The sequence below is a fragment of the Rhineura floridana genome, chromosome 2, assembly GCF_030035675.1.
Source record: "Rhineura floridana isolate rRhiFlo1 chromosome 2, rRhiFlo1.hap2, whole genome shotgun sequence".
NCBI classification, from domain to species: Eukaryota; Metazoa; Chordata; class Lepidosauria; order Squamata; family Rhineuridae; genus Rhineura; species Rhineura floridana.
In genome coordinates this window covers 206,597,803-206,622,292 of record NC_084481.1, presented here as the reverse complement: position 1 = coordinate 206,622,292, position 24,490 = coordinate 206,597,803, and the positions used below count along the sequence as shown (strand labels likewise).

General features: G+C 42.2%; 1 protein-coding gene across 3 annotated transcripts in view; it reads right to left on the bottom strand.

The window, feature by feature from the left end:
* The window catches only part of SLC24A4 (solute carrier family 24 member 4), a 182,743-nt gene that overhangs the window by 21,702 nt on the left and 136,551 nt on the right, over positions 1-24,490 (bottom strand). For 2 of the 3 annotated variants that reach the window (XM_061611986.1, XM_061611988.1), the window contains 5 exons: positions 22,163-22,237; positions 20,188-20,213; positions 19,409-19,462; positions 14,298-14,440; positions 2,461-2,630 (listed from right to left, as the gene is read on the bottom strand). In XM_061611986.1, the coding sequence (XP_061467970.1) occupies positions 2,461-2,630; positions 14,298-14,440; positions 19,409-19,462; positions 20,188-20,213; positions 22,163-22,237 (468 nt within the window). The remainder of the gene's footprint in view (positions 1-2,460; positions 2,631-14,297; positions 14,441-19,408; positions 19,463-20,187; positions 20,214-22,162; positions 22,238-24,490) is intronic. The other variant, XM_061611987.1, reaches the window with a different exon arrangement.

The window sequence follows — 24,490 nt, the reverse complement described above, 5'->3', positions numbered from 1 at the left end:
GAGCAAAATCCATTGAATATTGTTAGCATTTCTGGAGAGTCTTTCCCAATTTTACTTCATTTTGTTTGTTTAACTTCGTCATATAATACTGCCTCCCACAACCATGACATCTTTGAGCAATTCTGTTTTTACTTTAATCAATTAGCCATTTATGGCTAGGATCCAAAGATTTCCGCAGGCATATTTCTAGTACATGCATGGATTTTTTTTCACTTCTGTGAGGCTAAAACTCTTGCTGGTATTCTGCAAGCTGCTGTCAAACTATTTCTATAGTTTCCAGTTTTCCTCTTGGATCAGCATAACCATGAAGTCAATATTTTATGTTATATATGGTATGAATGTGTGTGTGTATTTGGATTCTAATTTTAGATATATCTATAAGTGTGGACATTCCTCTCAAAAAGTGGATTGTAAATCTGTTAAAGAAATAAATAAACCAACTACCTATTGTTCTTTAGGGGCAATGGTCTTTTTCTTCTTCTTTTAATTCCTTACTGGTTTACTTGGCTGCACATATACACCTAGGCCTATGCACTGCATATCGTGTCATTATATCAACCAAATTAAGCTAACAGAGTTTATTTCCTATATTTTTAAAGGACTATTGCCTAGACCAGGGGGTTCGAATGCATGGGTCTCTAGATGTTGTTTGAGTCCAACTCCCATCAGCCCCAGCCAATGGCCAATGGTCAGGGGCGAAGGGAGCTGCAGTCCAGCAACATCTAGGGAGCAACTGGTTCCCTGTCTCTGGCCTAGACATTATCACTGGAAACAAGGACACCAGTCCAGTTAATTTTACTTATGAAGTTGTTGCTTGCTTAGTTCTTCACCTATCTTCATTCCCAACCGCAAGAGCACACAAATAGGCCTGCTGGATCTGACAAAGGGTCCATCTGCTCCAACATCCTGTTTCCCCACTGTGGTCATGAAGGCAAGAGTCCTCTCCCACTGTTGCTCCCCAGCATACTATCTCTGAACATAAATTTTCTGTACACTATTGTATCCAATAGTCATTGGTGGATCTTTTCTTTGTGGATTGGGCAAATTCTCTTTTAAAGCCATCTGAGGCAATGAATTCCATAAATGAGTTATGCATTGCATGAACAAGTATTTCAAACAATGAATGATGTAACCACAATGTCACAGGCCTGAGATGAAATGGCTAATTTGACCATCCTGTATGCTACCATACCATGCAAAAGCAAGCAGGAGGACAACCATATTGCTTGGATGACCATATAGCCTGGAGTTAGGGATAGAAGGATCTGTCAATTCTGTTTCTCATGTTTCCAATCAGAAATCAAGTTCTTCACATTTCTATAGCAATGTGCAATTAAAAAAGAAATCCCAATGAAAATTCTTCATTATTTTAGTGCGAATTTCTCCTAATAAACACATTTTTGTATGCAGTTTTGACTAATATATACATTTTTGCAAGCAATTTCTCCTACTGTATTTTTGTATGTTATTTTCACTAATATATTCATGTTTATGCACACTTTTACCTAACATATACATTTTTGCAAACATTGTTTGGTTGGAGAACTGCATTGCAAACTTCGCAAAAGTGCGAATTTTGAAGGATGACTGTGTTTTGTTTCTCATATTGTTTCAGAAACTGCAAATTTGATAGATTCGGCTTTAAATGCAAACTGAATCTTATTCCTTCCCCATCTCTACCTGTAATTAACTTTTTGTGAAATCTGTATAGCAACAAGCTAACTATGTGTGACATAGAGGCTGACTGATGTTTTGACTCTCTCTTTCCAGAAGCCCTAGTGTGGCCTTGAAAGAAGAACAGACTTTTGATAGTGAAGAGAGGCTGAACAGGACAGAAAGGAGGGAAGGAGGGATGGAGCTGAGCAGGTAGAACAATAAATGTTGGCTTGAACTGGGAATTGGTGCCTGCCTGTTCTGGATGGACAGAGGAGACAAACTGTGGGATTTCTGGTTAGAAAAGGTTTTTATAATAGCTATGTTTTATCTGGAGGGCTCCTGTCACTTAGGACTTGTATTCACTTATATTTCTGTTGAAATAATAAAAAAGCAAAGTTTGAAGAACCTTGAACTTTATTTTGTTCAGGCATGCTCTGCAAAGAGCCATCCTAGCTGGGCAGATTCTTTATAACTTTTGAGAAGTCTGAGACCACTGCTTTATTGGGGGATCCTCTCAAGTTCCAGCGTGAAGATTTTTCACTTGTGTAGGAGGTCAAACCTCTGACAACAATAGATAATGTGCATTCACCCGCTACTCTTTTCTCTCCTATCCCTCTTCCATTCTCTCCTCACTGTAATACTTTAAATTGTAAATTCCTGTGGATAAAGAACTTTCAGAATTATTCTGTGAATCCCTGTATACAGTGAGCAGTGCTTAAACAATACATAATAATGATTAAATGAATTGCAATTTTTTAAAAAAATGATTAAGCACTTTCATGATTCCCTCCCTTGTCGACTCACCTCGTTAATAATAATCCTGCTTGCCATCCGTAGCCTGGTTCTCGGTCCAAATTTGTTGGTGATCATTATTCGCAAACCAGCTTCGGGGAAGCGATATTTTGGAGGGCTGGAACAAATAATCTCATCGACCATCACAACGGAGTTCCGGCCACGCTGTTGTGCTCCCTTCACTATTGACCACAATACCAGTGATTAGCTATACATTTTGCTTCTTTCTCAGTGCCTGTTTTTGCCCTTATTTGCTTCATATGGCTCTTTCAGGTTGCTAAAGGGTAATGTTGTCTTAAAAAACTTACATCATTGGATTCAGCCAAAATAAGTAGCATGTCAACTCCAGCATTTTGGCATCTTTGGGCCAATAGTTCACATGTCAGTTTGGGTTTGTGTGGAAATAGGTTGGGTTTTCTCTTAACACTTCACCATGACCCTCTAGTCTCCTTGGTTTGATCATTAATTCATTTAATCAATGGATTAATATTATGTGTGTTATATCATATGCTTAGTGTATAGCACCTACTAAATTTCAGGCATTAAGTAAAGGTTGCAATCCAACCAAAGTTCCATTTCACTGATTTCAACAGGAAAATTTAGCATGTGCTCAACTCTCACCCATCAAAATTAATGATGGGTGAGAGTCTAAAAAGTGCTTAACTTGTCAGGATCATGCATCATCGTCATCAATTAATGAGTTGGATCTAGACTTGGCATTCCATAAATGGAAGGAATGGAAATCCAGCAGAGGCTCCTGATGGTAGAAGAGAGGGGAGGCAATATTCCCCAATTCCCCTTTTCCCCCGTTGCTCCCAGCTCCACCACCCATTCTGTTCCAGACAGTCCCCCGTCCCTCTAGAACAGCTTTGCAGGGGACAATATCACCTCTCCTAGTTCTGTCAATGGGAGAACACATAGTTTTTATATATCATGAATCCAACCCAGTAACAATAGTAGTAAAAATGTCAATAACTGAGAGAGAAGAATAAAATATTAATACTACCATTTGATCAAAAAACGAACAAATCCATAGCTTGTTCATTTTCCTAACAGCCAATGATGTAACCCTTCAACCTCAACTATGATTTTAGTAGTCTCTTATAACTTTTCAGCCTACTGTGCCACTTAGTAAAAACTTGTTTTGATGAATTTGTGATGATTTATATAAATGAAAGCTTCATGCTATACTAAACTCTATTATTAAACCCAGAAAGGGGGAGGGACATGCCATCCTGAGAACTAATAAAAAGAACATATAATAAGTGCATGCAAGTATTAACAACAAATGCAACCAGCTAGACACATCAAGCACTTAGTAAGGCTTAGCAGACAGGAGACATATGGTGTTAGAATACACATTGCAATGAAGTAAAATATTAACCCCAGAGGAAAAAAAGGAATGTGGACAATGGGGAGAAGAAAGAACTGAGGAGCAATACTATTCTTTATTGCCTCAGTTATTGAGTTGGAGAAATATATACATGTACATTTATAGCAGGTTACTTACATTAAGAGGAACAGGAAATTTTAGCGAACAGGAAAATGAAATAAACAAATAATTAGTGCATAATTTCAGTTTGAAAGCACTGGAAATTGGGGAAAACATTCAACTCAACCAAAACAAGAATCCTCAGAAAAAATCTTAGAACTGATACCACATGCCTGTTATTTCAAACAGAGATGGACCAATGAAAGAGGTGGGGAAGAGGTCAAAACCAACACTTTGTTTCAGACTGTATCAGGCTGTCATCTGCAGCATTTCCCAAGGCTGAGTTTTGATGGTAAATTCCTGCTTGCAGCTTATGCAAGTCTGTGCTGAACTGCACATTCAGGGAGTAACATCCAGGGAGGAGGTGAGGGAAGAGGCATGAGGATGGGATGCGTTTTACGCAATCCATACCCTAGCCTACACATGCAAAAGAATAAGGATGGAATAAAGTTGTAGAATAGACTCTAACATCCTGAGAGTGAAGGTGGAAGTGATCTTATTTTTTGAATAATCTCCTACGTAAAAACTCTCTGTAGGTAAAAAAGCTAGCACAGCAGGGAGCAGGCTTAGAATTCCCCCTGTGCTACTTTTCTACTTACATGGAATAGTAGTACTACTAGTACTACTTGCAAGTACTACTTGCAAAACATCTTACCCTACCTGCAGTGGTTCAGTCCATTCTACCACCTCAAAATTAAACAAGTTCATTCTGCTGCATGCGTAGACCAGGTCATCACTGACCAATCCCTTATGTATGTATGCCGTGCTGCTTTCAGGTGTATTGAGTGGTAATATCAGCCATCCAAAAGCATCCTACATTTGGACCTGAGAACAGAGCTTCCCATTAATGTTCTAAAATGGATTTATTATTTATTTCCCCCTTTATTTATATCCTACATTTCTTCCACTATGGAACTCAAAGTGGTGTACAAGATGGATCCCTGGCAGTCACTCATCCAGGCATGGGGGGCAGGTTGCTTAGCTTCAGCAAGCTGGTGGCCTCAGATGCCTTCAAACCATACCCTAGAACTGAACTCTGATGGTATTGCAGTACTTAACATGCCAAAAGGCATTTTGACCACTTCCCTGCTCTTAAGCATTTGTATCTGGGAATACAGATAAAATAAACTGCATGGGATCACTGTTTATTCAACAGAGACATCAAAAATATATTTTAACATAACTGCTTTTAAAAATGGAAACGTGTGTTAACAAAATGATCGGTGAGGATTAAGGAAGCTGAAATAATTCTATATTCACAAGATGAAACAGAACCCCTGTCCCCTGTCTCCACAGAGCTGGCTGGAAGTTGTATATTAAGGGATGGATCCAGACTAAGCTAACTGAACTTGGGTCCCATTGAAATAAGAACATAAGAACATATGTAAAAATTGTTAGTCACGGCTGCCAAAGGGTCAGCATGGTCAGACATCTGCTGAGCGCCCACACCATAGCAGTAGACCAACTGACAAAAGTACCCTAGGTCTGTTGAGTGAGGCAGTATACTCGCTGAGGGAGGGGTGCCCATAGAGGGTGTCTTGCCCAAGGGGCCTCCAAAACCTGGAGGCAACACTAGTCATGTCTAAGTGAAGCCCCACTAATTTTAATGGGAACTAAACACAACTCACTCAGTCTAGATCACACCCAATGACTGCAGCAGGTGCTGGAAGCCAATCGAGACTGCATCTTATGCATGTTACTCTATATTCTTAGGAAACTAGTTAAAGCAGAAGATATGACCTGGAAGTGCTCGGTTCAAATGTCATATGAGCCATGTACTAGGATAGTCTTAGTCATGCCATGTTATCTTAGCTTTAAACCGAACACCTGTAACAGGGAGAATGAAAATATTGGTCTATCTATCTGATGGAGTTCTTGCAGGCATCACTAAAAATAATCTATGTGAAGCACTTAGGCAAAAGTGCTACAGAAACACTAAGTGCCATTAAGGATGATTATTATCAAGAGCAAAAGACAACCACAGATGCTTATCACTGGATTTCAGTGGCAGAAGTAGTCATAGCATTTTTTAAGAGCTAATCTCATTAAGGAAGCCTCTCTCAGGTGAAACACATCATTGAAAACACATCAATGCAGTCGCTACAGAACTAACTCTAGAAGCACTAATGAGACTGAGGAATGAGAACTGAAGAGCCTGGGAGGATATACGAGGACGGAAGCTGCACTATACAGTGGCATCAAGGTCCTGGGTTATGGATCCAGGAAGACTTGACTTCAGCTATGGATGGGTGAATCTGTCAATTTCGGTTTCTCATTTATCCAGTCTTAAGTTCAGTTTTCCACATTGCCACAACAAATTGTGATTTTTTAAAAGTCTTCAGCCTCATGAAAATTCATCAATGTTTTTGACTGAATTTCTCCTAATATGCATATTTTTATATTTATTTTATTATAATTACATTTATATCTCAACTTTTCCTTGCCTAATATACACGTTCTTGCAAAGCAATTTTCACTAATACAATGAAATTTTGTATATTATTTTCACTAATATATGCATCTGATGTACACTTTATGCTAGTATATGCATTTTTTGTACATATTACTTGGCTGTAGAACTACAATGCAAAATTTGGAGAGGTGCAAATTTCAAAGGATAGCTGTGTTTCAGTCTGTGTATTGTTTTGGAAACACGAATTAAGAGGGCCCCTTTAAGTGCAAACTGAATCGACTCTCTCTCTCTCATCCCTTCTTAACTGCAAACACAGCACATTAGCCTTTTGCTGTTAGCAGGTTCCTTGGCTTTGTTGCTTCAATCTGATTCTCTTTGCATCTTGGGATTATATGTCAGTGCTGGGCCATGGGTACCCAGGAACCCAGGGGTCTGGTGGTCTGAATCCCAGCAGAACGAGATGGAGCTGCTTCTCAGGTGGAGAAGCTGAAAAAGCTTGGCATTTTCCTTTGCCTAATATAAACATATTTGTGCAAAGCAATTTTCACCAATACAATGCAATTTTGTATATTATTTTCACTAATATATGCATATTAAAAAGTAGAGAGAATGGAGAACAAGGAATAAAGATGGGATGCAGTAAGTGGAATGAATCTAAAAGGCTATACAGATGAGGGCAAATTCTGGGTATTGCTTGCAGAAAAGACCCAGGTCTAACCCCAAACCATTTATAGTCAGGCCAGGGGGAACAAATGTGCTGCCTCTGGGGGTGGAGCTCAGTTGGGACTAGGGTTGCCAGGCCTGGCCTCCAAGAGGTCTTCTGTATCTTTAAAAGTTGTGCAGGGGGAAGGGAGAATTCCACCTTGTGGTTTTTCCCATACAGTGTTGCAAGAACACCTGCACTTGGCTGACTTTCTCTTCTCCTAAAGATACAGGATCAGTCTCCGGCCCTGAGCCTGGCAACCCTAGTTGGGACCAGGGGAGTAATGCAATTGTTTCAGCCATCTCTCTGCAGGTACTAGTGGATCACTCCAAGGTGTGCCACAACACAGATTTTGAGGTTCCTGATTTTAGCCCCCATCATTCCTCATATCTCACCCATCTTGAAAGATCCAGTTCCACAAACTGCCTGAAATTGTTTGACAAAGCAAAGAAAGTGCAGCCTCTTCTGTCTGCTTCCTACATGAAAGAGAATGTGCTCCAGACAAATCATTTTTTTACCCTGACCCTGTTTCTTCTTACCCCGTGTCATGGTCAGATCACTATCTGGTGAATGTAGACCTCTCAGTACCATGTACCCTCTGCAGGGGACAAGGACCTATTAGGATGGTCCGCCCCAGACGCCTGATGGAGCCTAAGGGATTCCTGAAGGCGCTGGGAGATCTGGAGCTGTCTGAAGGTTGCCCGGTCGAAACCCTGGTGATGGAGTGGAATAGGGAGATCACCAGGGCAATAGTCTGGGTGGCCCCGAAACGTCCTCTCCCCCTGAATAGAACTCAGATCGCACCCTGGTATACACCACGGTTGCGAGGTCTGAGACAGGAGGTGAGACGACTAGAGCGCTGGTGGCGGAAATCTCGTTCTGAAGACGATCGGACACTGGTTAGAGCAGCAATAGCTGCCTACCAGGTGGCAACAAAGGCAACAAAGAGAGACTTCTTTGCTGTCTCTATTGCGTCCGCAGAGTGTTGTCCCAGGAGGTTGTTCCAAGTGGTCCGAAGCCTGGTCGGTCCTGTTGTGCAGGAACCTATGGAGCAGTCAAAAGCCTCCTGTGACACATTTGCAAAACACTTTGCCGATAAAATCGAGCGTCTGAAGAGCACGATTCCGTACACCGTGGATACAGGAAGTGGGCCAGAGTCGGCCAGTTGCATTCCGGTCCGATGGGATCGGTTTCAGCCTCTTCCCTTTGAGGAAGTGGACAAGGTGATCTCTACTGTGAGGCCAACCACCTGTCTGTTTGATCCTTGCCCCACGTGGCTCATTGTGGGCTGCAAAGAGAGACTGAGCAAAGGGATCAAGGCAGTGGTGAATGCTTCCTTGGAAGTGGGTGCTATGCCATTAGCCCTCAAGGAGGCAGTAATAAAGCCCATCTTAAAAAAGTCCTTCTTGGATCCCCAAGAGCTGAATAACTTCTGCCCAGTCTCTAATTTACCATTCTTGGGCAAGGTGATTGAGCGAGTGGTGGCCAAACAGTTACAGACACACTTGGAGGAAACAGACTATCTAGATCCATTCCAATCGGGCTTCAGGACTGGATATGGAACTGAAACAGCCTTGGTCGCCCTGGTAGATGATATGAGGAGGGCGTTGGATAGGGGAGAATGTACATTCCTCATCCTCCTGGATCTCTCAGCGGCTTTCGATACCGTCAACCATGGTATCCTTCTGGATCGCCTGGGGGGAATGGGAATAGGGGCACTGTTTTGCGGTGGTTCCATTCCTATCTCTCAGACAGGCATCAACGGATAGCATTGGGGAATGAGGTTTCAGACCCTTGGCCTCTCAATTGTGGAGTGCCAGAGGGTTCTATCCTCTCCCCCATGCTATTTAACATCTATGTAAAGCTGCTGGGGGCCATCATCAGGAGATTTGGGTTGCAGTGTCACCAATATGCAGATGACACTCAGCTCTATCTCTCGTTTAAGTCCTCACCAGAGTTGGCTGTGGATACCATTTCCAAGTGCCTGAGGTCCGTAAGTGAATGGATGGGAAGTAATAGACTGAAGCTGAACCCCGACAAGACCGAGGTGCTGCTCGTGGGAGGTAAGAGAAGGTTAGGAGATATAGACCTGGTGTTTAATGGGGTAAGATTGCCCCTGAAGGACCAGGTCCGCAGCCTCGCGGTCATTCTTGACTCCCAGCTGTCCATGGAAGCTCAGGTGGCAGCAGTGAGCCGGGCAGCTTGGTATCAATTACATCTAATACAGAGGTTACAACCCTACCTTCCTGTCCATCTGCTCCCACGGGTAGTACATGCCCTGGTGTCCTCTCGCTTAGACTACTGTAATACGCTCTACGTTGGGTTACCCTTGAAAACGGTCCATAAACTCCAGCTGGTACAGAATGCGGCGGCACGTTTTATCAAAAACAGCCGCCGCCGTGATCACATCACTCCGGTGTTAGAAGAACTACACTGGCTACCAGTTGTGTACCGGGCCCAATTCAAGGTGTTGGTGTTAACCTTTAAAGCCCTTTACGGTTTCGGACCAGTTTATCTGAAGGAGCGCCTCCAACATCACCAAATATGCCGCCTGACAAGATCAGCCATGCAAGGCCTTCTCTCGGTCCCACCAGTTAATACAGCTAGGCTGGGGCGGCCCAGAGAGAGGGCATTTTCAATTGTGGCCCCCACCCTCTGGAACTCCCTGCCTTATGATCTTCGCCATGCCCCCTCCCTGGTAGGCTTCCGCCAAGCCTTAAAGACCTGACTATTCAGGCAGGCATACAGGATTGCTGGGGTGGACTAGGGTTAGCTGTATAGATGGGTGGTTTTAGATTTTCATTGACTGTTGTTCTGGTTAAATGTTGTATTTTTATCCTTTTATCTTTTTATGTACGTCGCCTAGAGTGGCCGTTGTCGTGGCCAGATAGGCGACTTAAAAATAAAATTTATTATTATTATTATTAATAGCCAGCTGACTAATATTACTGTTGAGACTTGAGCACATGTTGCATTTTATTCCTTGGCCTGCTGCACCAAGAAGTAAGCTGTGGTGTACCCTGAGGTAGCCTTCTCTAGGAGGTGACTCCCTAAGAGCACACAAGCAAGCATCAGCCACAGATGCCCACAAGCAAAATGAGGTGGAGTATTACATCTGGTAAAAGTGCCACAAAGATACAATGGGTGTCAGTGGATAGTATCCACCTAGAGGATACAGCAATCAAGAGGAATTGGTACTGTAATATGTGCAAAAGCTCAAGATAAACTGCTGATCTTTGCTAAGGGCCTGTACATTGAAACTAAAAATGAAAATCTCTGGTAGATTTCCATGAATTTTTAGAGCTTCTACCTGTATATCTAGCATAGTTGGGCAGATGAGGATATTTCAAGAGGTGAGCCCCACATGTCAGGAGCAGCTGATGTGGCGAGCCACTGCCATAGAGCTGCTGCCCTCCTAATGTAAGCACTGCTGCAACTTACCTGGACAATGTGGGGGCAGGGTGGCAGCAAGATCAGGGTTGTACGGGTGCATCAGCGGAGCCAATCTAGTGCTCCCACCGATGTGCATGTACAGCTCCACCTTGCCACTGCCAGACCTCAACCAGGTAAGCTGCAGTGACACCAGTTTTGGGACAGCAGCTCCAAATCACTGCTCCAGCATACCAGCTGCTCCTGCCGCATGTCAAGAAGCCCCTGCTAAAACACCCTCTTCTGCATAACTATTACATAGGTAGAATTCCTGTCCTTTTTGTTCTGATTGGCCTGACCTATTTAGGTAAGTTGCATCTGACAAAGTGGGCTCTGACCCGGGGAAATTTATGCCACAACAGGTCTGTTATTTTTTTAAAGTGTCACTAATCTGTGTTGTTTTTGCCACAACAGACAAACAGACCACCCTTACATATTTAAACATGGTGAGTTTCTATTGACCCTCTAGAAATCAAAGCCAAACTGTGGGTCATCACAATAAAAACCAGGGGTATCCAGCCACTGTGCTATGATTGTCAAAACACGGACATTAGCAGCAAAAGTACAAATCTTGCATATAAGGCTTGTTTCTGAAATTGGATTTTCCTCTGGGTGAAAAACTCTATGAGAATCCAGTAATAGAAGCTTTTATGTTTTGCCAGTCAAAGCTCTTGGAAGGAATAAAACTTACAAGCTTCAAAGGCCACTCGGCAGTCTGTGAACTTCTCTTTTATCTGCACCCTCAAGTAATAGAATTCCCACCATCAGGATGTAGAATACAGTAAGTAGAGTGCAGGTGTTCTTTGTTAGAAAATAATCAGACTTTGCACTCATACGCTGGAGAAGATGAAGGTGAGATCTGAGCTCCACTGACCCAGGAGAGGTGTTGACCGAGGACCCAGGCATCCTTGCTGGAGTCTGCACTCAAAGCTACAAGGAGGGCATGTTTCAGCAGATGGTTGACCAGAGCAAAGTGAAATTTCACTCCAAGAAACTGTGAACAGGCCAGTCAGGGCAACAGAAAGATGTGACATATTTTGGCTAACAGCAAACAGGCTCCCTATAGGCAGTAAATTGTGCAAAGGAGAGGTGCAAATGAAAACAGGATATTGTGAAGCTTTAACATGGCAAATAACTTCATTTTGGCTAAGCCTATGCAGTCCGCTTACAACAGAGAATGCTAGATGGATAACCGGCCTGTTTTAACACTCCCCCCTTCAGTGAAAAACATCAAAGCAAAATTGAAGTAAAGAGACAAAAGCTAAGAATAGCCTTTAACATTCTCATTGCTTGAAAACTTATTGTAAGATTCATGATAATTGTGTGAAAGTTTTTCTTTTCCTTAAAGAGGAGGATGAAGTAGATCAGGAAAGCTTTCAGGATTAAAGAAACAGGGACAGAAAGACAGTCTTCCGTGCAGCAATAGTTTAAAGGGAAAAAAGAAGACAAGGGGTGAAAGAAAGACAAAGATACAGTTCCTTCTCTCAACAGTTAACAATTTGACTTTAGGTCAATTTGGCAATTTGTCCTGAAAGATCTTCTTACCCCTTATATACCCAGTCGATCACTGTGCTCTGCAAATGAGGGCCTCCTGTAGATACTGTCTTATCAGGAGGTCTGTTCCGCACAACATAGGAAGAGGACCTTTAGTGTTATGGGACCTACTTTTTGGAATTCCCTCCCTTTAAGTATTAGACAGGCACCTACAAAAGACCCTTCTTTGAGACCTTATCCCAGTCTGAGTCTGCTTTGGAATTGGTTTTTATGATGTTTTTCTATATATTTAAGATGTTTTATTTTTAACATGTTTTGTTTTAAATATGTTTTAAGATGTTTTTAGTGGTTTTCTGCTTGTTTGCTGCCCTGGGCTCCTTCTGGGAGGGTGGGCGGAATAGAAATTATTAATATTGATATTAATGATAATAAAGATAATAATAAATTTTTCATACAAATGCTGAGTCTTTCTGAGTCCATCAGTTCAAAAAGTCAAGCACTTTGGCCTGTCTAATCATGCGCCTGTATCTTGGTTGTTACTTTCCACTCAGGAATTGTAATGTCACTGACAAGTCTATGAAAGGCAACATCTCCTGCACTGCAGAGTGCCAATAATTGCTTCTAAGGACACAACACGATACCAAAGTGCCAGGATACCCACTCCACACTTGAATCTAGCACTCTTATGAATGCTTATGATTTTCTGCTGTTCCTCACTCAGCAGTCACGCATTAACACTGAAACAAGTATTCTTCCATTTGGTGCCTTATTACAACAGTTTTCAGACTTCCTACCACTCATATGGACTTGCATGTCAAGGAATTCCTGTACATCTGCCACAGAACCCCAGCACATTACAAAGGAGTCTTTTGCATATTCTTTGGTGCACACTTGGTGCATGCAGAGCCTTTACCAGGCATGCTGGGCCTTATTGTTGAAGAAACACCATGCCTGACTCTAGCTAACTTCCATTCAAGAAAAAAATAAGAGCCTGAGATTCCAAGAGAAGCCAAGAAGAACCTCTGGGGATCTTGAAATGTATCAGTACAAGCGTGGCCGTGCCTACCAGGCAAAACAGCCAGCAAGGTGGGTGATGTAGGGCATTCCCTCTTGAGACTTGCCTGGTGCAAAATTTGTCTTTTCAGCAGGAGGAAAAGACCTTTTTATTCATCCAGGCCTCAATTTTTAAGCTTGCATCAATTATTTTCACTTGGCTTTTATTTTCTTTGCTCCTTCTCTCTGTCATTTTTATTGTTATTTGTACTGATTTGATTATTGATTTAAATTTGTGTAGGCCACACTGAGAGGCTTTGGCTTGCAAAGCAATATATTAATAAAATAAATAAACAAACAAACAGCAGTAACATTGCAGGCAGACATCGCTGTCCGTTATGAAGGGAACTCATGTGCTAGCTAGGACAAGGGTGGGTAACCTCAGGGCCTGAGGCTGAATGAGCCCTTCTGAGCCTCTCTGTCTGGCCCTATGGAGTCTTCCTAAGCAACACTCCCTCTCCAGGACACTCTCTCCCCCTCCAGGCCATGCTCCTCATGAGCCCTCCTTGAGTGCTCTTGCCTGGCTAGAATGTGTCCTTGAACTGTGATAATGCCTCTTGCTAGCTGGATGGAGGATGAAGAGATGTAAATGTGTTGTGTGTGGGTATAAAAACGTCTGACTTTTGCATAGCTGAGATGTGGCCCACCATACAAAGCTAAGAGTCCATGGCTCCACTCACTGTTGATTCTGGTTGCACCCACCACTGGTATGTGGCCCCCGGAAATTCCTACAATGGAATGGGGTGAAAAATGGTCCCCACCCCTGTGCTGGGATAATTCTCAAAAAGCTTCACTGCATCAGATTTGTCTGAAAGCAACAGAACCAAAACAAAAACAAAAACAAACCCTCACACAAACAAATGAGACAATTGAAACATGTTGTATCATCTTGCTTAAGACTGTGGAAATTGGCTGGCATGCCTTCTGTTCAGACATGAGTGCTGTTGCTCCTATAGCCAAAACTACACTACCTACAAGAGGCAGGTGTCGGAGACTCAGGAGGATGGCCTGATTGGGGCAGAAAACCTCAAAAACAACCCAATGAGGACTGAGCATACTAGTGTCCGTGTGTAGGGGGGAGGGCATACAGAAACTAACAGGCAGGAAGGGGATGGAATGACCTATCATGGAGGAGGAAATAGCTGACTGACTTGGAACAGTAAACGTTTTGATGCAGGCACCATTCGTCAGTGTATGAAGAACCACCATGAGAGAATAATATTTCTCATCAAACTTTTGTCCAGCTCCTGTCTGCTTAGCCTTACCTTTCCACAGCAATGGCACTGAAGAGTCATCACAGCTAATGTCAAAAGATTCATTACCATCTTCCAGCTCGCTGTTGACAGTGTTGCCATTGCCAACATTCATGCTTTTGATAGTAAAGAAGTTCTGCATCTTCACATTGTACCTAGAAGCAAAAAGAGAAAGGAGAAAAATGCAAGCTGCTAACATTGTAATGGTATTATTATTATATAATGAATATATACCCTGCTCTTCCTCCCAAAGGAATCGAGTAGGTAGGCATTTAACCACTAGTCATCTCTTCTGTTTCACTTTCTAGAGTTTCTTACTGCTGAGAACAGGGTAGGCTGAGACACAGTTATTTGCCAAATGCCCCCCAATGAACATCACTGGATGATGACTGCATTATGCTGTTTGGCCATGACCCAACCAAAATTAAGCACTTTTACATCCCATTTCTTTTCAAAAGCAGAACTAAGATTGTTCTGCTACATGAAACAGTTGGATCATGGCTTATGTTGTTGATGTGTACACATGAAAACATAGGGTGGTATTCAGTGGCAGTCTTACTCAGAGTAGATTCACTGAAGTTAATAGACATGACTAATTTAGGCTTGTTAATTCCAATGGGTCCACTCTGAGTAGGACCTAGTTGAATACAACCAATAGTGGAGGAGTTCGTAAACTGTGGATTGTGGAACATCAGTGGTCCCTGAGCTTCATTCACGTGGTCTGCAAGATGTCGGTGGATTTGTGGTTGAAGACAGGAGATGGCACATTAGTCACATTAAATACTCAAATTGATTTTTATTGCTCCTTTTATTTCATTTGTTGTTATATGCCTTCAAGCCTATTTTGACTTATGGCAACCCTATGAATCTGCGACCTCCAAGAGCATCTGTTATAAACCACCCTGTTAAGATCTTGTAAGTTCAGGTCTGTGGCTTCCTTGATGGAATCAATCCACCTCTTGTTTGGTCTTCCTTTTTTTCTACCCCCTTCTGTTTTTCCCAGTATCATTGTCTTTTCTAGTGAATCATGTCTCCTCATCATGTGTCCAAAGTATGATAACCTCAATTTCATCATTTTAGCTTTTAGTGATAGTTCTGGTTTAATTTGTTTTAACACCCAGTTATTTGTCTTTTTTGCAGTCCATGGTATGCGCAAAGTTCTCCAGCACCACATTTCAAATGAGCTGATTTTTCTCTTACCCACTTTTTTCATACATTGTATTATACTGTATTACAATTTGAAATCTATGGAATTCAAATTGTAATATGATATATAAGATATAAAAAAGCAATAAAAATACATTTTAAATCATACAGAATCAACCACAGTGCAATGCAATTCCTTCAACAGGCAGAAAAACCATTATGTGGTCCGCCAAGACCCTCAGCAACTTTCAAATGGTCCATGAGAAAAAAAAGGTTGGGGAACCACTGCCATAATGTATGCATGTAAATATCAGACAAGTACAAGAGCCAGGGAGCTGAGTTTGACTTGTAGTGCATTGCCATATGAACATACATTATGACAAATATCCTGCAGAATGAAGGGGTCTTTTTTAAAGAAATCTGGTTTTGAGTATGTGTACTGTGCTCCTTTTAAAAGCATGTCCTGAAGACTATTTTGGCAATGTGACAATTGAACAAAGACTACCGCTGAGTTTGCATGACACAAGTTGGATTCAAGAACTATACGAAAGAACACAGCACTGCGATCCAGAATAACTTTACAGGAGTCTCATTGACTCTAATCCAGCCTTTCCCAACCAGTGTGCCTCCAGATGTTGTTGGACCACAATTCCCATCTTTCCTGACCATTGGCAATGTTGGCTGAGGCTGATGGGCATTGTGGTCCAACAACATCTGGAGGCACACTGGTTGGGAAAGGCTGCTCTAATCACTTGATCCCAGAACAGTTTTGTGGCCGTGGTGACTCTTATTCAGATAAAAGATGAAACATCACATCCTGGCATACAAAGTCTCCCCATCTCTCTTTAAAAGTCCACCAGCACTGGACACAGCCTACTATTTGTCCTTGTGACTTTCTTCACCTTCTTGCATAACAGGTGTGGGGAACCTCCAGCCCGGAGGCCAGATTTGACCTAGCATAGGTCCCAATTTGCCCCGTGAGGCAGTTTTCCCCAAACCACAGCTACCTGACCCACACCTGATGACATATGTGACAGCAGGTGTGGGGCAGGTAGAGACACAGCTGAATCGGCTGCACAACCAAGTTCCTCATGTGGAACTCAATCACACAGTGGATTCCTGCTGGAAGCAGGGTTTAATTCACTGCTGACTCATTGAGTTCAAGTCTGTCAGATCACCTGCACAATCACATTCCCAACATGGAAATTGATTATGTAGCCAATCCATGCAGAAAGCAGCTTTGCCACCGTGTGCTTGATGCTTTGCTGCAGTTCCCAAGCACACAATAGCCAGCTTGCTGTTTGGCGCTTGGGAAGCACTCACATGGGACTTTGACAAGTGGGTTGTCCCACCCACCTTTTAGAGTTGTCCTATGGGAGTGGGAGGACATATGGTGATCTGGCCCACCAGGCCAAAAAGATTCCCCACCTCTGTTGTAACAGATCAGTAAGAACACAGGTAGCTACGTTACTCCAAGTCAGACTCTTTGGCCATTTAGCCTACAATTGCCTACTCTACCAGAGGCTTTCCATGCCGTTACCTGGACCCCCTTTTTTTCCTTTTCCCTGATTTTACTGGAGATGTAAGGGATTGCACATATCTGCAATAGGGAATTTGCATGAGAGTAACTGCGTGCAGGACAACCCATTTACTGACTTTTAACAACAAGATTTTTGCTGTGCCTCTTGTTTTTTATTTTATTTCTTCTCAGGAGCTGCTAACTTTGTAATGTTTTGGAAATTTGCTGCTAAGTGTAGAGTTACATAACCTTAGTGAATGCCCAAAAAACCTATAAATCAGACCCAGACAGTAGACTGAACAGAGTCCCTGAGGCTAGCAAGAATTTCACATTAACCACAACTTCTGTAGGCAATAAACAAGACTCTGAAGCAGCTATATCAACTACTGCAGATTATTTTTTATGTATCTCAAGGCAAAACAATTTTTGGTGCTCCATATTTCTCACCTATGAAATGTTTTCTAATTTGAATATAATTATATAGGACATCATTTTAAAGGAGAGATATAGTGATTATTTCTGTTGTACTAAAAATCCATCAAGGATATAAAGGCTTTGTTTCTTCCAAGTGCAGCTGATTATATAAAATTAAGTTCAACAAAACAGCATATTTACACAATTTAGTTAGAACTGCTTTATTTTGAGTCAAGGCAGTTGTATATGTTCCATATTGACCGAGTTTGCACATCACAGTAAACCCTGTTTGTGCTGGGAGGAAAGAAATCATGATCCCTGGCTTTGTGTTATGTTCAAACAATTCATTCCCAACAAACCATGATCTATAGCCAAGATTTATTCTTCTGTTGGAGCAAAATATAGGGACATAGGAAGCTGCCTTATACTGAATCAGACCATTAGCCCATCTAGAGGCACTGGCTCTACTATCTTTTTGGTGTCTGCTGAAGACTTTCCACTTTCAACAAGCCTTCTAGAAGATTTTTATCCTAGCCTGTATCTGTATTGGATTTGAAATTGTTTTATATATGCAATTATTTTAACTGTTTCTATATATGTAATGGTTCTTAATAGTTTTTAAATATGCAGTTATGTAACTGTTCTTACATATGCAATTGGTTTATATGTTTCACTTGTATTGTGAAATTGCTTTGAGAGGTTTCATAGGGAGAGATTCATAATACCAACAACTCAGTATTGTTTATAGTAACTAGTAGTGGCTTTCCAGAATTTCAGACAGGCTTCTCTCCCAGTACCAATCCTAGCTGGAGATGTGGGGACTAATCCTGGGACCTTCTGCATGCAAAACAGCTGCTCTGTCACTGGGCTATGGACTTTCCCCAAAGCAAGGCACAATCCCTGGTCCAGATGTAATGTAAAGCTAAGCATCATGGTTTGTTTTCTCTGCATGCAAGTGGGAAGAAGTAAGAGCGTCCTCTTAGACGCGATCATGGCAAACCATTAATTGCCGTGTACCATGACATGCCAACAAGGCCATTGTCTGCTTCTGCTCTATTATATCCCTTCAAACTGGCAACTTTGTATATTAAGAAGAAGGGAAGACAAGGAATGTCTTTCATATGCACCAGACCTCTGATCTTCCTCACAAAAAGACCTTTCTTGGGTAATCCTTCAGAGTGGAAGTCATGTATTTACTAACACTGGATTGTATGTAATGGTATCCCTCTGCTGATGAAAGGCTCTTTGATCCCGTATAGGCCTTTTATCAGTGAAAGAGGAATGGAGGCCAGTTTTGCCAACTACCCTTCTCCCTTGCTGCCTCCCCACCACATCTCATGCTATTTTGAAGCATCTCCCAACTAGGGATGGGTGAATCTGTTGGGTTTTGTTCCTTTCAGTTTCTCGATCTTCAGTTCTCCACATTTCCATAGAAGTTTGCATATATATTTTTAAAAAGGCCTCATTAGTACTTTATAATAGATATCCATTTTGTATTCTGTTTTGCCTTATAGACATATTTGCATTACTCTAGTATATGCATTTTTGTACAGAGTATTGGCTGGAGAACTGAAGTGCAAAATTTGGTGAAGTGTAAATTTATGGCTGTGCTTCAGTTCACATGTGGTTTCAGAAAGTGTCAGTTGAGTAAGTTTGCTTTTAAATACAAACTGAATTAAATTTCTTCTCCATCCCTGCACACATCCTTTTGGAGTAGATTTGGAGAGGAGGGTTCCTTCAGTGAAAGGGTACCATTGGAGGCAACCATGATCAAGAAACCTGCTTTCCACAGAAGGCATTTTCTCTCAGCTGCAACTTCCCTCAGCGCTGTGGTGGCCTCTACAGGAACAAACATCTAACTCTTTCGGCTTTTGCACATAGTACATATTCAGACAAAAATCTATCAGGCATGGGGGAAGTTATAGCAATAAAAGAGATAGGCTAGGTTTTCTGAGTTATCATTAGCCACATATTAAAGCACAATGCAATGCCAGATGAATGATAGTCAAACACAATTAAAGAACAGAGGGAGAAAAGTACTTACTTCATGATAAGTATATAGAACGAGTACATAATGATGAGAACAAGGCTTTCCCACCTCAAAGAAATAAAAGGAAGGAAATTAGCACAAAGTGCCAGGTGCAATTAGTGCTGCTGTCACTAAGCCATAAAGCATTTTTTCTGTGGAAAAGTACCCTTGATACTAGTGTGAATAATTATTTGCTGCCTTTTGTGCATGCAAGCTTCCCATCATTCATGCAAAAGGAATTGTCACTTCAGGGCTTTTTGTTGTGAGAAATGATTCGTAAATGGAATTCAGTAACTAAACGAATTCTGTCTTGGACAAAGGCCTCTCTTTGCTCCTCATGCCACGTTGCACTTCATTATTTCCATTACTTGGAAGTTCAGGTCCCAATTTGTCCATAATCACTTCTCTTGGTTTGTTGGAACTTATTTCCTTTCTGTTTAGCCTCTTCTCATTCCTTCCTTTCTACAGTCAGTTGTAGTTTCTCTTTTTAAATAGTGCTACCTTCTGAAGTGGTGCTCTCTAGGTCCAGAGCAATCTCCTCTCTGTTTGCCAAGCCATTTCCCTCTCTGGAGACCCCTTTCTTCAGCGAAGGCTTTTCAATCAGTTTACTCATCCCTTTAATGCTACTGCCCTGCCCCTTCGCCCCTGACTAATTATTCACTTATTTTCGGTCATCAGCCTCACAAAGACAGAATAAGACCAAACCTGAGGACCCTCTTGCTACTTGGCCCAAATAACGTAACAAAGGTTAAATTCTAATCAACAATCCATGTAACAAAATAAGAAGAACTTACCATACAATTTTCTCATCGTATATAAACTAAAAGGGAGGGAAAAGGTACAGGGGAAAAAAAGAGGAATTATATATATATATTTAGCCCAATGAAAGAATTTCAGTTACATTACACAGCACATGAAAAAGCTTAACAGTGGCAGCTATTAATGTTTGGCATATAATGCTTTCCAGGCAGGACTCTTAAGGAGTTTCATGCTTAGCCAGTATAAATGTTTGATACTGTGTACCTGTTGTGGTGGTCAAGGCCAAATTCAGCCTATATTGAGTGTTTATGACAAAACAGATAGCAGAGTGAACAATTATGTGCTGAGCAGAGTGGCAAAATCCAGACTCAGAGATGGTGCCCTAGGTTTAAGAGCACTGAGATAGTGAGGAGTAAACAAAATATTACACACAGATATATGATGAAGCCTTGATTTTTTTAAAATGCTGCAGGAAGGGGGGTATGTACTCAACCATTTCCACGCTGGCTCTTTTTCTGCTAAAAAGTGTCCTCCCTGCTCATTCCCTTCTCCTGTGGGATTCGGGATGTATGTTTAATACCACTTTTTTTAAAAAAAGCCAGGCCTTTGTTGCATGCATATGCATGTAACATGTAGTCTGCCCCTACAAGAAAATACAGTGCAGGTGTCTCCCACTCCAATGTACAGTCAGCCCATTTGACCACCCTTTTTTTCTTTTGTGCTGCACAATTCAGCATTTTACAGCAAATAGGGGAGAAAAATAGATGAGTGAATCATTTGAGCACCAGGGTAGGCAGTATTTTGCTGCATATTTTGCTGCTGGAGTTCTAGATCAGGCAGATTTCAGATTCAGGTGAGTAGTGTTACATGACTCATAGGACAGTATAACTTTTTATTTTCTCATGATCAAGGGTGACTCAGAAACAAATTATCTTCCATTGCCCCTCCCAGAAAAATAGATAGCAGAGCCAAGCAGCAGCTGGAGCCCCAGTGAACGGTCAAGGTCCACTGCTGATGCATGCCCAGGTCCACCGGATGGCTGGATGTAGCCTCCATTTAATTTTCTCCCAGTGCTCCCAATGTGTGTTGCTCCAGGGTTAGGGGTGGGGAACCTCAGCCCTAGGAGCCAAATGTGGCCCTCCAGGGTTCTCTATCTGGCCCTTGAGACTCTACCTGCCCAGGCCACACCACTCACCAGCCCTGTTCCACACCCTCCTCAAGTACTTTTGCCTGGCTGAATCACGCCTCTTGCCTGCGTGGAAAGATGGAGAGAGGTGTGTATGTGCAAACGCCTCTGGCTTTTGCATGGGTTGAATGTAGCCTAATGTATAAATGTAAGATTATGTTACATGTATTGCTCTGCCCATTTTTGCCTTTGGTCCCATCCAATGCTGGCATGCCCCGACTGAAGATTGCCCATAAGGCATTGTGGCTCAGAGTGTAAAAGAGTACCTACCCCCACCTCAGTGGGATCTGGGGGCTCCATGTCAGTGGGGCAGTGGAATCCACTCCAGGTTTTGGTCCAAATTTTCAAGGACCTTGGACAGCTTCTTGAAAATTCAGACTGAAACACAGAGTGGATTCCACTGCCCCACTGACATGGAGCCACCAGCCACCACTGCTTATCCCTGCTTCAAGGCATGGTGAGACAGACCAGAACAGCTTGAGGAACTGCTGCTGCCCACTTCCACTGCCAGGTAAGTTCATCAGGACCAAACAATGGAGGAAAGAGCCCACACCAGAGGGCACTTTGCTCAGTCCCCCCCAAAAGCCTGGAGCCAGCTCTAATAGATGGCATTGGGCTTGAACACTGCACTTCCCTGGCTACGGAATCATGGAAATGCTTTTAAGACAACTATTTATGCATCAATATACAAGTGACTTCATCTACTGATTCTTCAGAAGAACTCCTACCATAAATAAGGGCTATCTGGTGAGAACAAAACATTGCCAACTCAGTCCTTCACAATTAAATGGAGGGGCAGAGCAAATGGCAAAATAGAAACTTACCACGATAAGCACAACCACAGACAAAGTATAGTAGACAGAGTCTCTGAACACAGACCACCACGTGAGACGGACCACCTGAAAAGAGGACAGAATTACTCCATGCAGGAATACAAATGAACAATGTGATGCTTTGTGTAAACATGTTCCTAAGTGTTATTTAGACATACACATTTCAAAAGTGATTTTTTTAAAAAAAGAGAGGGCAGAGTGGGTGGGGAAAGGCAGATATGCAAGTTACCTATGGACTGACATATAGGAACTTAGATTCTGAAATTGTAAATATTACACAATGTACTGAAATGTAGATGTGGTAAACCACCTGCCACATCACTTGGAAACAGAAAATTAAACCAAGATCATAATCTATTTCTAGAGAGCTGTCAAATGGAAACTAGAACTAAATGCAATGAGCATAATCCAAAGTTACGCACCTTCTGAAGTCCCATTGAGGACAACAGACGTATAAAGCACCTGCATGAATCTTTCCCGGTGAGAGCAATGGCCTTCAACGTATTTCATTTTGGCTGGATTGCACTTGTTGTTTATTACAGTTTACCAAAAAAGTAGAAATATTCGGATTTGCTGAGGTGGGTGGGGGGAAGAGGTTTTATGCTCATATGAACATCATAAGAACATTAGGTACCTCTGCTATGTATTCTTTATTATTTATAAACAGTTTAAGAGCAGGTGCAAAAAAAAAATCTCCCCAAGGAGGGTCAATGCCAGCAAAGCCACATGAGAATATTCTACAGTTAATTGTGGCTCAGCTTCCTGTGGTGGAGAGAGGTGATCTGGAAAGGGGAAGTACAGATCCCCCTCCAGTGCCAAAATCCTATATGAACATAAGAACATAAGAAGAGCCTGCTGGATCAGGCCAGTGGCCCATCTAGTCCAGCATCCTGTTCTCACAGTGGCCAACCAGGTGCCTGGGGGAAGCCCACAAGCAGGACCCGAGTGCAAGAACACTCTCCCCTCCTGAGGCTTCCGGCAACTGGTTTTCAGAAGCATGCTGCCTCTGACTAGGGTGGCAGAGCACAGTCATCATGGCTAGTAGCCATTGATAGCCCTGTCCTCCATGAATTTGTCTAATCTTCTTTTAAAGCCATCCAAGCTGGTGGCCATTACTGCATCTTGTGGGAGCAAATTCCATAGTTTAACTATGCGCTGAGTAAAGAAGTACTTCCTTTTGTCTGTCCTGAATCTTCCAACATTCAGCTTCTTTGAATGTCCACGAGTTCTAGTATTATGAGAGAGGGAGAAGAACTTTTCTCTATCCACTGTCTCAATGCCATGCATAATTTTATACACTTCTATCATGTCTCCTCTGACCCGCCTTTTCTCTAAACTAAAAAGCCCCAAATGCTGCAACTTTTCCTCGTAAGGGAGTCGCTCCATCCCCTTGATCATTCTGGTTGCCCTCTTCTGAACCTTTTCCAACTCTATAATAACCTTTTTGAGATGAGGCGACCAGAACTGTACACAGTATTCCAAATGCGGCCGCACCATAAATTTATACAATGGCATTATGATATCGGCTGTTTTATTTTCAATACCTTTCCTAATTATCGCTAGCATGGAATTTGCCTTTTTCACAGCTGCCGCACACTGGGTCGACATTTTCATCGTGCTGTCCACTACAACCGCGAGGTCTCTCTCCTGGTCGGTCACCGCCAGTTCAGACCCCATGAGCGTATATGTGAAATTCAGATTGTTTGCTCCAATATGCATAATTTTACACTTGTTTATATTGAATTGCATTTGCCATTTTTCCGCCCATTCACTCAGTTTGGAGAGGTCTTTTTGGAGCTCTTTGCAATCCCTTTTTGTTTTAACAACCCTGAACAATTTAGTGTCGTCAGCAAACTTGGCCACTTCACTGCTCACTCCTAATTCTAGGTCATTAATGAACACGTTGAAAAGTACAGGTCCCAATACCAATCCTTGAGGGACTCCACTTTCTACAGCCCTCCACTGGGAGAACTGTCCGTTTATTCCTACTCTCTGCTTTCTGCTTCTCAACCAATTCCTTATCCACAAGAGGACCTCTCCTCTTATTCCATGACTGCTAAGCTTCCTCAGAAGCCTTTGGTGAGGTACCTTGTCAAACGCTTTTTGAAAGTCTAAGTACACTATGTCCACTGGATCACCTCTATCTATATGCTTGTTGACACTCTCAAAGAATTCTAATAGGTTACTGAGACAGGACTTTCCCTTGCAGAAGCCATGCTGGCTCTGCTTCAGCAAGGCTTGTTCTTCTATGTGCTTAGTTAATCTAGCTTTAATAATACTTTCTACCAGTTTTCCAGGGACAGAAGTTAAGCTAACTGG